The sequence below is a fragment of the Bos mutus genome, chromosome 25 (assembly GCF_027580195.1).
Source record: "Bos mutus isolate GX-2022 chromosome 25, NWIPB_WYAK_1.1, whole genome shotgun sequence".
Lineage (NCBI taxonomy): Eukaryota > Metazoa > Chordata > Mammalia > Artiodactyla > Bovidae > Bos > Bos mutus.
In genome coordinates this window covers 22,839,995-22,855,620 of record NC_091641.1, presented here as the reverse complement: position 1 = coordinate 22,855,620, position 15,626 = coordinate 22,839,995, and the positions used below count along the sequence as shown (strand labels likewise).

Below are 15,626 nucleotides of genomic sequence, written 5' to 3'. Positions count from 1 at the left end.
TTTAGGTTGCTTTCATCTTTTGGCTATTGTGAATAATGATGCAATGAATATGTGTGTGCAGATATTTCACTGAGATCCTGTTTTCAATTCTTTATATACTCAAATGTAATTATTGGATTTTATGGCAATTATTTGTAATATTTTGAGAAACCTCCATCCTGTTTTCCATTGCAAGTGCACCATTTTATACTTCTACCAGTAGTTCACAAGGATTTCAGTTTCCTTACATCTTCACCAAAATGTTTTATTTTCTCTGTTTTGGTAGTGGCCATCCGACAGGTGTGAGGTGGCATCTTGTGGTTTTGATATGCATTTCCCTGATGACTAGTGAATTTGATTATTTTTTTTTCATTTGCTTTTTGTCCCCTTGTATATTTTTTTGAAGAAATATCTGTTCACGTCATTCATATTTTTTAATATGGTTGTTTAGTTGTTGTTGAGTTTTAGATGTTCTTTATATATTCTGAATATTAGCCCTTTATACATTTTATGGTTTATAAATATTTTCCCCCATTTCATTGGTTGCCTTTTCATTCTGTTGATTGTTCCCTTTGCTGTGGAAACATTCTTAAGTGTGATGTAGTCTACTTTGTTTATTTTTGCTGGTCCCATGTGCTTTTGATGTCATGTCTGAGAAATCACCTAATCCAATGTCATGAATAATTTGCCCTTTGTTTTCTTCTTGTGTTTTACAATGTCAGGTCTTGTGTTTAGATATTTGATCCATTTTCATTTAATTTTTGGTATAAGGTACGGATCCAAATTCATTCTTTTGCATGTGGACTTCCAGTTTATCCAACACCATTTCTTTTGAAGAGACTGTATTTTTTTGCCCAATGCCCTTAACAAAGATCATTTGACCATATATGAGAGTTTATTTCTGGGTCATCTGTTGTTTTCCATTTGTCTCTATGTCTGTCTTTATGCCAATACCATACTCTTTTGATTACTGTAACTTCCTAATTTATTTTAAAATCAGGATATGCGAGTCCTCCAGCTTAAAAGAACAAGTGTTTTTCTTGCTCAGGATTATTTTGGCTACTCAGAATCTTTTGAAATTTCATATGGATTTTAGGATTTTTGTCTATTTCTACAAAAATGCATTTGGGGTTTTGATAAAGATTATATTGAATCTGTAGAAAACTCTTGATTAGTATGAATATTGTCTTCCAACTCATGAGCACAAATGTCTTTTGATTTATTTGTGTCTTCTTTATTAATTTCAGGAATGCTTTGTAGTTTTAAGTGTACAAGTAATTTACCTCTTTGGTTAAGTTTCTTCCTATGTATTTTATTCTTTTCAATGCTATTGTAGATGGAATCATGTCATATCTTGTTTTAAAATTCATTTCTATGCATGTGTCCAGTATAGAAAAGTATATCTGGTGTTTTTCTTTCTGGCTTACTTCACTCTGTATAATAGGCTCCAGTTTCATCCACCTCATTAGAACTGATTCAAATGTATTCTTTTTAATGGCTGAGTAATACTCCATTGTGTATATGTACCACAGCTTTCTTATCCATTCGTCTCCTGATGAACATCTAGGTTGCTTCCATGTCCTGGCTATTATAAACAGTGCTGTGATGAACATTGGGGTACATGTGTCTCTTTCAATTCTGGTTTCTTTAGTGTGTATGCCCAGCAGTGGGATTGCTGGGTCATAAGGCAGTTCTATTTCCATTTTTTTAAGGAATCTTCACACTGTTCTCCATAGTGGCTGTACTAGTTTGCATTCCCACCAACAGTGTAAGAGGGTTCCCTTTTCTCCACACCCTCTCCAGCATTTATTGCTTGTAGACTTTTGGATCGCAGCCATTCTGACTGGTGTGAAATGGTACCTCATTGTGGTTTTGATTTTCATTTCTCTGATAATGAGTGATGTTGAGCATCTTTTCATGTGTTTGTTAGCCATCTGTATGTCTTCTTTAGAGAAATGTATGTTTAGTTCTTTGGCCCATTTTTTAATTGGGTCGCTTATTTTTCTGGAGTTGAGCTGTAGGAGTTGCTTGTATATTTTTGAGATTAGTTGTTTGTCGGTTGCTTCATTTGCTATTATTTTCTCCCATTCTGAAGGCTGTTTTTTCACCTTGCTTATAGTTTCCTTTGTTGTGCAGAACCTTTTAATTTTAATTAGGTCCCATTTGTTTATTTTTGCTTTTATTTCCAATATTCTGGGTCATGGAGGATCCTGCTGTGATTTATGTCGTAAAGTGTTTTGCCTATGTTCTCCTCTAGGAGTTTTATAGTTTCTGGTCTTACGTTTAGATCTTTAATCCATTTTGAGTTTATACAGTATACTAATGCATATATATGAAATTTAGAAAGATGGTGACGATAACCCTGTATGTGAGACAGCAAAAGAGACACAGATGTATAGAACAATCTTTTGGACTCTGTGGGAGAGGGAGAGGGTGGGACGATTTGGGAGAATGGCACTGAAACGTGTATAATATCATATAAGAAACGAATCGCCAGTGCAGGTTCAATGCAGGATACAGGTTGCTTGGGGCTGGTGCACTGGGATGACCCAGAGGAATGGTACGGGGAGGGAGGTGGGAGGGGGGTTCAGAATGGGGAACACGTGTACACCCATGGCAGATTCATGTTGATGTATGGCAAAACTAATACAATATTGTAAAGTAATTAGCCTCCAATTAAAATAAATAAATTTCAATTAAAAAAATAAAAATAAAATAATTTTTTTTTAAAGAAAAGTATATCTGGTATTTCCTTGAATTCTCATTTCTTTTGACTGATAATATTACATAAACCAACTGTAACATTTGGATGCAAGTATTTTAGTTTGAGGAAGGGTGGTAATGCAATTCCATTCTATTTATTATCTCTTTATATTCCAAACTGTTATAAGTTTTGTGAATTTGCTTTGTTTTATGAGTTAAAAACTTAGAATTACCTGAATTGACTTCTGTGTCTGCCTTGCTGTTTCCTAATATACTGAACTTGGCAATCTTTGTTTTTTCACTTAGATTACTACAAAGGTGGATTCCTGCTTGTGCAGCATGCCTTAGATAAGGCCATCATTGTGTACCATAATGGCAGAGCTGCGGAAATGCTATTTGCAAATGTCAACATTTTTGTTAGCAGATTTCCATACCCTACTTATTATAAAGATAATTTTTTTCTCTCTTTTTTATCTCTCTTCCCTTTAGCAGTTTTACTTATATTTTCTCTAACTGAACTTACTCTTATCAGGACCATTGTTATGGAAAAGGAAACCAGATTAAAGGTAAATTCACTTTCTTTGTTTCATTTTGGGCCTGTGGAACAGATTTATGCACAGATTTGAACTATGTCTATACCTTTGTTACTAATGAATGATTATAACACAATAGCAATATACAAATATAGATTGGGCATAGAATATATATACTATGTCATTTATCAACTTGCTGGTGTTTTTCTTTTATCTAAATTCTTGATCTGGCTTGTAATTTTATTGACTATTTGATAAGAATGCTGTGAAGAGAAATCATATATTAAATATCCTAAATCTTCTTTGGAATAAAATGAACAAAAGAGAAATAATCATACAAGCTTATAAATTATATGACCCTAATATATACTTCAATTCCAAGACTTGAGAATCTTTTTAATATCAAGTCAAATTAAGATCATATTATAAAGAGCAGTGGCTCTAAAGTCAGAGAGAAAGCCATTAATTTATCCATCTATCCATTAATGTGCGTCCCTGTACTGTAGCCCACCATGCTGCTCTGCCCATGGAATTCTCCAGGCAAGTATACTGGAGTAGGTTGCCATGTATCAGCCTCTGTATCACCCAGGCTTGAAACCTGTCTTATCAGTATACTATAGTACGTGTAGCACCTGAGTACTGCCATTTCCTACCCCTGTAACTTTTGGGTAACCTTCTTAACTTCTCCGGGCCTCATGTGTAAAATGGAGGTAAAAATACTCTTACCACATAGAGTTGTGTGATAATTAAAGAGATCTTAATTGCTAGTACATAGGAAATATTATCGGAGAAGGCGATGGCACCCCACTCCAGTACTTTTGCCTGGAAAATCCCATGGATGGAGGAGCCTGGTAGGCTGCAGGTCGCGAAGAGTCAGAAACAACTGAGCGACTTCACTTTCACTTTTCACTTTCATGCATTGGAGAAGGAAATGGCAACTCATTCCAGTGTTCTTGCCTGGAGAATCCCAGGGATGGGGAGCCTGGTGGGCTGCCGTCTATGGGGTCACACAGAGTCGGACATGACTGAAGTGACTTAGCAGCAGTAGCAGTAGGAAATATTATGTAGCTATCAATGGTTAGTTATCTTTCCATTCCCTTTGTTCCCTGTGTGCAGTGTGTGTCAACCAGCATACATTCTGTTCCTTTCCCTCCATTTTTGGAAATGTCATTTTCTACTTCAAGCTCTTTTAATTTTTAGTCATCTAGCCATTTCTCTGACTACCACATATTTTTCTTTTTTCCTACTTAGTGAATAATCTCCTTGAAATCTGTTTTCAACTTTAAACTTCAGCTTACTAATTTTCTCTCTGTGTCTCCAGGACCTGTTACACAAATGTTGATCATGTAGCTTAAATTATTTGTTATTTAATTTTTCACTTAAAAAACTTGAATTAAAATAAATACATACCAATGTGTACAGATCTTTGAAACATGAACACACAACTACTGTTCCACCCAAGTAGTGGTTCCACCCAATACTGCCTGTAATCTGGACACCCCTTTGCATCCCACCTAAATAACTACATCTCTCTTCTCTCAAAATAGTTACTATTTAAATTCTAAAATTGTATATTAGTGTTGCCTGGTTTAAAAACTTTATTTAAATAGAATCATACAACAGCCATTCTTTTGTTTCAGGGGGAGCTATTGATGTTTTCCATATAGATGCAATTTGGCCATTTTCATTATTGTGTGTTATACTTTATGACTATACCACGATTTGTCACTATTGCTGATGAATATTTAGTTGTTCAAGTATTGGCCTATTACAGTAAGCCAATGTGAATATTTTTTTTTAAATGAAGCTGTAGGTTTATTCAGTAACAGTTGAGAGGCCTCCAATATAATGTTAAATGAAAAAAAGCATATCCTGAAACAATGCAGGTATCATCCCATTTTTGCAAAAAGCATGTGTATCAGAGAAAAAAAAATAGATATATGCTAATATATTAGCAATAGTTTTCCTCTCAGTGAAATATTCCCTTTTATACTTTTTGTATTTTAAATGTATTTATTTATTTTTGAAGGACATGTTTTGGTGAAGATGTGCACATTTTTCTGTCGGATATATACCTAAGATTAAGATTGGTGGAGTATAAAATATACATATTTTCAATCTTGTTAAATAAAGTGAAATTTTTTTCTAAAGTTTGTGCCAATTCATTCTCTTATCAATAACGTAAGAGAGTTACTCTTGTTCCATAAGAATGCCAACAATTAGTGGTATTAGCCTTTTAAACTTTCAGCCATTCTGGAAAGAGTATAGCGGTGAACTCATTGTGCTTTTAATTTAATTTTCCTTGTTAACTAATGATGTTGAACACCTTTTCACATGCTTTTTGGCAACATGGATTTTCTCTTTTGTGAAGTGTGTATTCAAAACTCTTTTCCCCACTTTTCTGTTGGGTTGTGTGTCTTTTCTCATTGACTTTCATTGATTCTTTATATATTTTGGATACAAGTTCTTTATGTCATGTATGTATTGCAAGTATGTTCTCCCAACCTGTAAATTGCTTTAATGGTGTCTTTGACTTGTAAAAGTTCTGAATTTTAATGTAATAAACTCTTTTCCTTTATGATTCCTGCTTTCTGTGGCCAGTCTCTGCTGGCTGAGTTTCCCCACATTCTCTTCCTTGTAGTTCTTTAGACCTTCTTTTTTTCTAATCTTTGCACATAAGCCTCTAAATTTAGGTCAAATCAACTTTTGTTACAACCTATAAGTTGAAATACAATGTTTTCTTTATCATATATTTCATAATAGTTTCTAATTTCTTTGTTAATTTTTTCTTTGACCTATAGGGCATTTATAAAATTTCAAGGACCATTATAAATTTAAAATAGTGTTACAAGTTGCTTTTTAAGGATCAAAAGCTAGCAGTTCGTTAAGATCCTGAGGTATCTTCGTAATAGCGATAGAAGTCGTCACTATTAGTTGATGTGGTTGAAATAAAGAAATCTTCACAGATATCAAAGAAAGATATAGGTAATCTTTCCCTAAAGAGCACATACAATTAATATACATCCACATTTACTAAATCATTAACCTCTGTTTTGGAAGCTAGAGAAAATACAATTCTCAGACTATTCTATGAGAAGAATGAAAATGTTTCTTGAATGTTTATAATCTGTATTTTGATCAAAGATCATTCAGCATATTTTGAAGCTCACAATTGTGAACTTAATAAAACATATTGGTTTTTAATGTGTTTATTTTTTTTATTTTATTTTTAAACTTTACATAATTGTATTAGTTTTGCCAAATATCAAAATGAATCCTCCACAGGTATACATGTGTTCCCCATCCTGAACCCTCCTCCCTCCTCCCTCCCCATACCATCCCTCTGGGTCATCCCAGTGCACTAGCCCCAAGCATCCAGTATTGTGCATCGAACCTGGACTGGCAACTCGTTTCATACATGATATTTTACATGTTTCAACGCCATTCTCCCAAATATTCCCACCCTCTCCCTCTCCCACAGAGTCCACAAGACTGTTTTATACATCAGTGTCTCTTTTGCTGTCTCATACACAGGGTTATTGTTACCATCTTTAACATACTAGGTGCTGGTCTTTTATTTCAGTTTTTTAAAATTTTGTTGAAACATGCTTTATGGACTAGAATATAGCCAATTTTAACAAATGTTCTGTTATCACATGTTCACTGAAAAACAATGTGTGCTGAGAGCTAAAAGGTGCAGTTTTCTGTACGTTACATCAATTTTGTTATTCACATTGTTCATATTTATGTTTTATCTATTAGTTGTCAGTTATTGTGAGAAGTATATTAAATATCTACCTTTATGTTTATTGATTATTTTTTAATATTTATTTATTTTTAATTGATTGATGATTGGTTTATAATATTGGTTTGATTTCTGTCTTACATCAACATAAATTAACCATAGGTGTACATATGTCCCCTCCTTCTTGAATCTCCCTCCAACCTCCCACCCATTCTCACCCCTCTAAGTTGAGTTGTCTAATTTTTCCTTTTAATTGTCAGTCTTAGCTTTATACATGTTGATGTTATGTGTAGGGGACCCAGTACATGGGGTTTGCTTATTTTCACCTGTTTTGCATGACTGGACTAATTTCTTCATGGAGAGCCTCTCCACCATTGCTATCACCTTGTCTTCTATTAATAACATTGCTGGTTGTTTTAAACTCCCTTCTAAGGAACAGGGTTTGGAATAGCAAATATTATTCCTTCATTGGGAGCTAGTTCTATTCATTTCTGGGCTCAAAGAAAGAGCTTGTGTCATGGAGTGAGGGATCTTTCATCCACGGTGGCTTCATAGAATCTTCACCCAACTCAGAAACTCAGGGAAGTTGTCAACAAGCCAACTGAACTTTGACCGTGGAGTGAAGAGTTGGACTATCTTAAGGCCTGATGCTTCCATTTGACTTAATGGAATGATAGCATTTGAATACATTTCTTTTTATCAGCCTGTGGCCGGTGTGCTAAATACATTACATTCAATTTGTTTTCTTTCCTTCACATCTTAAATCTCTCATTCTTGCTATTCTATGAATGAACCTCCTGATAAAGTCTTAGCATGTAAGCTTTGCTTAGGCTGTATTTTTCAGTCCTTCCAGGCTGAAGTACTTTTTTGTTAGATGTGTGTGGATTTCTAATGGTTATCTCTTCCAACTTGTTTAAAGATTTTGTTGTTGTTGTTCAGTTGCTCAACTGTGTCTGACTCTTTGTGACCCAAATAGGCTGCAGTGTGCCAGGCTTCCCTGTCCTTCATCATCTCCCAGAGTTTGCTCAAACACATAGCCATTGAGTCGGTGATTCTATCCAACCATCTCGTCCTCTGTTGTCCACTTCTCTTCATGCCTTCAGTTTTTCCCAGTGTCAGGGTCTTTTCCAATGAGTCAGTTTTTCCCATCAGGTGGCCAGAGCATTGGAGCTTCAGCTCCAGCATTAGTCCTTTCAGTGAATATTCAGTTGATTTCCTTTAGGATTGACTTGTTTGATCTCCTTACTGTCCAAGGGACTCTCAAGTGTCTTTTCCAACACCACAGTTCAAAGGTATCAATTTTGGGGCCCTAAGCCTTTTTTATTGTTCAGCTCTCACATATGTACATGGCTACTGGAAAAACCATAGCTTTGACTATACACAACTTTGTCAACAGAGTAATGTCTCTGCTTTTTAATATGCTGTCCAGGTTTGTCATAGCTTTTTTTCCAAGGAGCAAGTGCCTTTTAATTTTATGGCTGCAGTCACTGTCCACAGTGATTTTGGAGCCCAAGAGAAAAAAGTCTGTCATTGTTTCCCCATCTATTTGCTATGAAGTGATGGGACAGGATGTCATAATCTTCATTTTGAATGTTGAGTTTTAAGCAAGCTCTTTCACTGTCTTCTTTCACTTTCATCATGAGGCTCTTTGTTTCCTCTTCACTTTTTGCCATAAGGGTGGTGTCATCTGCATATCTGAAGTTATTGATATTTCTCCCCAGTCTTGATTCCAGCTGGTGCATCATCCAGCCTGGCTATTCTCATGATGTACTCTGCATATAAGTTAAATAAGCTGGGTGACTATATAGTCTTGACGTACTCCTTTCCCAATTTGGAACCAGTCCACTGTTACTTGTCTGATTCTAACTGTTGTTTCTTGACCTGCATAGAGGTTTCTCAGGAAGTAGGTCAGGTGGTCTGGTATTCCTACCTCTTTAAGAATTTTCCACAGTTTGTTGTGATAGACACAGTCAAGAACTTCAGTGTAGTAGATGTTCTTCTGGAATTCTCTTCCTTTTCCTATGATCCAATGGATGTTTGCAGTTTGATCTCTGGTTCCTCTGCCTTTTAAAATCCAGCTTGTACATCTGGATGTTCTGGGTTCACATACTGTTGACATAGCTGGAAGGATTTTGAACAATACTTTGCTACCGTGTGAAATGAGTGCAGTTGTGCAGTAATTTGAACATTCTTTGACATTTCCCTTATTTGGTATTGAAATAAAAAATGACCTTTTCCAGTCCTGTGGGCACTGCTGAGTTTTCCAAATTTGCTGGCATATTGAGCAGCACTTTAACAGCACCATCTTTTAGGATTTGAGATAGCTCAGGTGGAATTTCATCACCTCCACTAGCTTTGTTCATAGTGATGCTTCCTAAGGCCCACTTGACTTCACACTCCAGGATATTTGGTTCTAGGTGAGTGATCACACCATCATGGTTATCTGGGTCATTAAGATCTCTCTTGTATAGTTATTCTGTATATTCTTACCGCCTATTCTTATTATCTTCTGCTTCTCTTAGACCCATACAGTTTCTGTCCTTTATAGTGCATCTCTTTGCATGAAATGTTCCCTTGGTGTCTCTAATTTTCTTTAAGAGCTCTCTAGTCTTTCCCATTCTATTGTTTTCCTCTATTTCTTTGCAATGTTCACTTAAAAAGGCTTTCTTATCTCTCCTTGCTATTCTTTGGAACTCTTCATTTAGATGGTTATATCTTTCCTTTTCTCCTTTGTCTTTCACTTCTTTTTTCAGCTCTTTGTAAGGCCTCCTTGTACAACCATTTTGCCTTTTTACACTTGTTTTTCTTGGGGATGATTTTGATCACTGCATCCTGTACAATGTTATGCACCTCCATCCATAGTTCTTCAGGCACTCTATCAGATCTAATCCCTTGAATCAATTTGTTACTTTCACTGTATAATCACAAGTAATTTGATTTAGGTCATACCTGAAAGGCCTGGTGGTTTTCTCTATGTTCTTCAATTTAAGTCTGCATTTTGCAATAAGGAGTTTATGATCTGACAAACAAGTCATCTCTTGCTCTTGTTTCTGCTAACTGTAGAGATCTTCATCTTCAGCTACAAAAAATATAATCAATCTGATTTCAGTATTGACCATCTGGTGATGTCCATGTAGAGTCATCTCTTGTGTTGTTGGAAAAGGGTGTTTGCTATGACCAGTGCATTCTCTTGGGAAAATTCTGTTAGCCTTTGCCTTGCTTCATTTTGTACTCTAAGGCCAACCCTGCCTGTTACTCCAGGTCTCTTAATGGCCTACTTTTGCATTCCAGTACCCTATAATTAAAAGGACATCTTTTTTGGTGTTAGTTCTAGAAGTTCTTGTTCGTCTTCACAGAACCATTCAACTTCAACTTCTTTGTCATTAGTGGTTGGGTCATAGACCTGGATTACTGTGATATTGAATGGTTTGCCTTGGAAACGAACAGCGATCATTCTGTTGTTTTTGAGATTGCACACAAGCAATCATTTTGATTACTATTTATTCAATTTAACTTTGTTTTCTTATTAGTTGTAATTCTCTAGTAATAAGTTGTGTAATTTTCACGATTGGTTTGGGTTTATATTATTCACATTTGCCATTTTGTCACATTGCTTCTTCACAATATATTGCTATGATTTTTGGTTAAAAAAACAATTACATGTTTAAAGATATTTGAATAATAAGGTAAAAGATTTTAAGATTTAAAGAGTAAGGAAAAAGATTTTATACTTTCTTCAAAATTGGGCAAGGAGTATGTCAAGGCTGTATGTTGTCACCCTGCTTATGTAATTTATATGCAGCGTACATCATGCAAAATACTGGGCTGGATGAATCACAAGCAGAAATCAAGATTGCCAGAAGAAATATCAATAACCTCAAATATGCAGATGCATGCTTAGTCACTTCAGTGGTATCCGACTCTTTGCGACCCCATGGACCATGGCCTGCCAGGCTCCTCTGTCCATGGGATTCTCCAGGCAAGAATACTGGAGTTGGTTGCCATTTCCTTCTCCAGTGATAAAGTATGAAGCAAGTGAAGTGAGTGAAGTGAAGTCGCTCAGACGTGTGACTCTTTGTGACCCCATGGACTGCAGCCCAACAGGCTCCTCGATCCATGGGATTTTCCAGGCAAGAGTACTGGAGTGGGTTGCCATTTCCTTCTCCAGACAAATATGCAGATAATACCCCTCTAAAGGCAAAATGTGAAGAACTAGAATCTCTTGTTGAGGATGAAAGAGGAGAGAGAAACAGCTGGCTTAAAACTCAAGATTTACAAAACTAAGATCATGGCATCCAGTCCCATCACTCCATGGCAAATAGATGGGGAAAAAGTGGAAACAGTGGCAGGTTTTATTTTCTCGGACTCCAAAATGACTGCAGGTTTTTCCAGTAGTCATGTACAAATTTGAGAGTTGGACCATAAATAAGGCTGAGCACTAAAGAATTGATGCTTTCGAACTGTGATGTTGGAGAAGACTCTTGGACTATAAGGAGATCAAACCAGTCTTTCCTAAAGGAAATCAACCCTGAATATTCATTGGAAGGACTGATACTGAAGCTGAAGCTCCAACAGTTTGGCCTCCTGATGCAAAGAGACGACTCATTTGAAAGTACCCTGCTACTGGGAAAGATTGAGGGCAGGAGGAGTCAGGAACAACAGAGGATGAGATGGTTGGTTGGCATCACTGACTCAATGGACATGAGTTTGAGCAAACTCCAGGAAACAGTGAAGGAGACGGAAACCTGTTGTGCTGCAGTCCATGGGATCACAAAGAGTTGGACACAACTTACCTACTGAACAACAAATGTCATTCTCATTTCTTGTCTTGTTTTTCCCTTGAGCAGGTCCAGATTCGTCTTACATCTTCTTATATATTCCTCTGCCTGATGGATTTCCTTTTTTATTTTTGGTAACGCTTTTCCTCTGTTGATTTATTATTTCAGTTTTTGCATGTTTGGCAAGGTCTTTATTTTGCTATCATTTTTGAAAGATATTTAAATTGTGTTAAGAATTCTAAGATAATGATTTTGCTTGATTACTTTAATATCTGACCTATTGTTGCTTCAAATAAGATGGGTATTTCTGCCCATCTGTACATAATGTATCCTTTTTTAATCTCCTTTTTAAGATTTCTTCTTCTCCTTTTCTTTTTCCCTCTAGTTTTCAGGAATCTGAAAAAATCTATCTGTAGATTAGATTTTAAACTTTTTAGTGTAATTTATAGATTTTAATTTTTTTTTAATTTTTTTGCTGTTTAACAGTATTACACAAGTTAATAGTTTCTAACAGCACACATTTTTTTTATTTCACACTTTTTATGTGTTGAAGTCAAAGAAGGCTTAGCTGGGTTTTCTGCAAGATTGCAATCAAGGTATTACCCAAGGATATAGACTCACTGGGGCTTTCCAAGTGGCACAGTGGTAAGGAATTTGCCTGCCAATGCAGAAGATGCAAGAGATGTGAGTTCAATCCATGGGTTGGGAAGATTCCCTGGAAAAGAAAATGGCAACCCACTCCAGTATTCTTGTCTGGAAAATTCCATGGACAGAGGAGACTGGTAAGCTATACAGTCCACAGGATTGCAAAGAGTTGGACACAACTGAGCACACACACATGTAAACTCACTGAACCTCAACTAGGAGAAGAATCACTTTTAAGCCAATGGCACCCCACTCCAGTACTCTTGCCTGGAAAATCCCATGGATGGAGGAGCCTGGTGGGCTGCAGTCCATGGGGTCACTAAGAGTTGGACACAACTGAGCGACTTCACTTTCACTTTTTCACTTTCATGCATTGGAGAAGGAAATGGCAACCCACTCCAGTGTTCTTGCCTGGAGAATCCCAGGGACGGGGGAGCCTGGTAGCTGCTGTCTATGGGGTCGCACAGAGTCGGGCACGACTGAAGTGACTTAGCAGCAGCAGCAACAGCAGTTGTTGGTAGAATTCAATTCCTTATGGTTGTAAGACTGAATATCTTAGTTTCTTTTCAGCTGTTGGCCAGATACTACCCTCAATAATTTGCCTCAATAACAAGGTCCTTATAAAATGGCCAACAGCATCAACAAATTTAGCAAGGGAGAGAGCCTCAGAGTGGGACAAGTGCCATAATCCTATGTAACATAATCACAGAAGTGACATTTAATCACTCTTGCCACATTCTGTTGGTTAAAACAAGTTGCATGACCCATTCATACAAGGGGAGTTCACACAGAATTGTGAAAATCAAAGGGTAGAGACATTAGGCTCAACTCTGAAACTGTTTGTCATACCTGGGAAGTTTTTAATTGGAAGTCAGACATTGTAAATATTACTTTGTTGAGACTTGGATTTTTCTGTATTCTATATTCCTCAGTTTTATTTTGAGACTGAGTTATGTAATCTGGAAACAATATTGTTCTTTGGGATCTTGCTTTTAAATTTCTAATAGGTAGAACCAGACAGGCATTTATTCCAGGACAGCAGGCAACTCATCTGGGGGCAAGTTTGCTCCCAGAGGACATTTGGTAATGGCTAATATGCAGAGTGCATCATGAGAAATGCTGGACTGGAAGAAGCACAAGCTGGAATCAAGATTGCTGGGAGAAATATCAATAACCTCAGATGTGCAGATGACACCACCCTTATGGCAGAAAGTGAAGAGGAACTAAAAAGCCTCTTGATGAAGGTGAAAGTGGAGAGTGAAAAAGTTGGCTTAAAGCTCAACATTCAGAAAACTAAGATCTTGGCATCTGGTCCCACCACTTCATGGGGAATAGATGGGGAAACAGTGGAAACAGTGTCAGACTTTATTTTTCTGGGCTCCAAAATCACTGCAGATGGTGACTGCAGCCATGAAATTAAAAGACGCTTACTCCTTGGAAGGAAAGTTATGACCAACCTAGATAGCATATTCAAAAGCAGAGACATTACTTTGCCAACAAAGGTTCATCTAGTCAAGGCTATGATTTTTCCTGTGGTCATGTATGGATGTGAGAGTTGAACTGTGAAGAAGGCTGAGCACCGAAGAACTGATGCTTTTGAACTGTGGTGTTGGAGAAGACTCTTGAGAGTCCTTTGGACTGCAAGGAGATCCAACCAGTCCATTCTAAAGGAGATCAGCCCTGGGATGTCTTTGGAAGGAATGATGCTAAAGCTGAAATTCCAGTACTTTGGCCACCTCATGTGAAGAGTTGACTCATTGGAAAAGACTCTGATGCTGGGAGGGATTGGGGGCAAGAGGAGAAGGGGATGACAGAGGATGAGATGTCTGGATGGCATCACTGACTTGATGGACGTGAGTCTGAGTGAACTCCTGGAGTTGGTGATGGACAGGGAGGCCTGGCGTGCTGCGATTCATGGGGTCGCAAAGAGTCGAACATGACTGAGCGACTGATCTGATCTGATCTGATCTGAAAGGCATGAATACACTGAGAACTATTGCTACTGGCACCTAGTAAGCTGAGGCCAAGGGTGCTGTTAAACATTCTATAATGCACAATGAGGAATTACTCCAAAATAGAAATACCACTAAGTGAGAAATCCCGATGTATATGAGGCACTTAGGACAATATTTTGCATTGAATATGTTTCCAGTAGTACTGAGGTTAAGAAATGCAGGTCTACGGCTAAATTTGGCTCAGTATTAACACAAAATCCTTATAGATAGTCTACCTATGACCTATAAATTATGTGGTTTTACTCTTTGGGGAAAACAAGAAATATTTCTAGGCAAATGTGAGCTCTAGATATTTTTCTCTCTAAGTCCTTAAAATAGTTCTTTTCACTACCCTGGGACATTCCTCACACATTTATGCTGGTGAATACTAATTCTATAATTAGTGAATTCTATAAGTGCACCTTCTATAAGAAGTGAATTCTATAAGAGCACCTTCCAAAGATCTCTGGAAATCTGTCTCTGATTAACCCTGTTAATTTGGCTGTGCAAACTTCAGCCACTTTGTCCTCTCTGGATTCCCAGCCCTATCTTCTCCTGTTAGGGACATTGCTGGATTCTCACTCCAGTTAGCCGGGCAACTAGTTAGCAACTAGCTGGGTGAGCATAGGGCTTATCTCAATGTTTCTCTCCTCTAAGGGATTACTGTCCTTTATCGCCAGGTCTTGGAAATCAAGATGTCTTAAAAATTAACTGTCACTTTACATCAATCATTTTTATTTTTAATTGAAATGTAATTGATATATAACATTTGTATTTGTTTTAGGTATACAACATAATGATTTAATATATGCATGCCTTGTGAAATGATTACCTCAATGAATTTAGGTAATATCCATCACCACATATTAATACAATTTGTGTGTGTGTGGTGAGAACTTTTTGAGATTGCTTTCTTAGCAACTCTCAATATACAATACTGTATTGTTAACTGTTATCATTGTGCTATGCATTAATTCCCAGAACATATTTATCTTGTAACTGGAAATTTGTAACTGTTAACCACCTTCATCCCCGCCACAAACCTCTGGCAAACACCAATCTGTTCTTGACATTTAATATAAGATTTTTTCTTAGATTTCACATGCAAGTGATATCATACAGTGTTTAACTTTCTCTACCTGACTCATTTCCCTAGGCATAACATCCTCAAAGCCCATTCATGTTGTTGTAAATGCAAGAGTTCCTTCTTTTCTATGGCTGTATTATTCCATATTCTCTCTCTCTCTCT

At 36.9% G+C, this 15,626-nt stretch overlaps 1 protein-coding gene across 1 annotated transcript in view; it reads left to right on the top strand.

Moving 5' to 3' along the window:
- Positions 1–2,892: 2,892 nt before the first annotated feature.
- Positions 2,893–15,626, top strand: part of LOC102264932 (phospholipid-transporting ATPase ABCA3) — a 214,901-nt gene continuing 202,167 nt past the window's right edge. Inside the window, exons 1-2 of the mRNA XM_070362575.1 lie at positions 2,893–2,896; positions 2,989–3,248. Coding sequence (XP_070218676.1) covers positions 2,893–2,896; positions 2,989–3,248 — 264 coding nt within the window. The remainder of the gene's footprint in view (positions 2,897–2,988; positions 3,249–15,626) is intronic.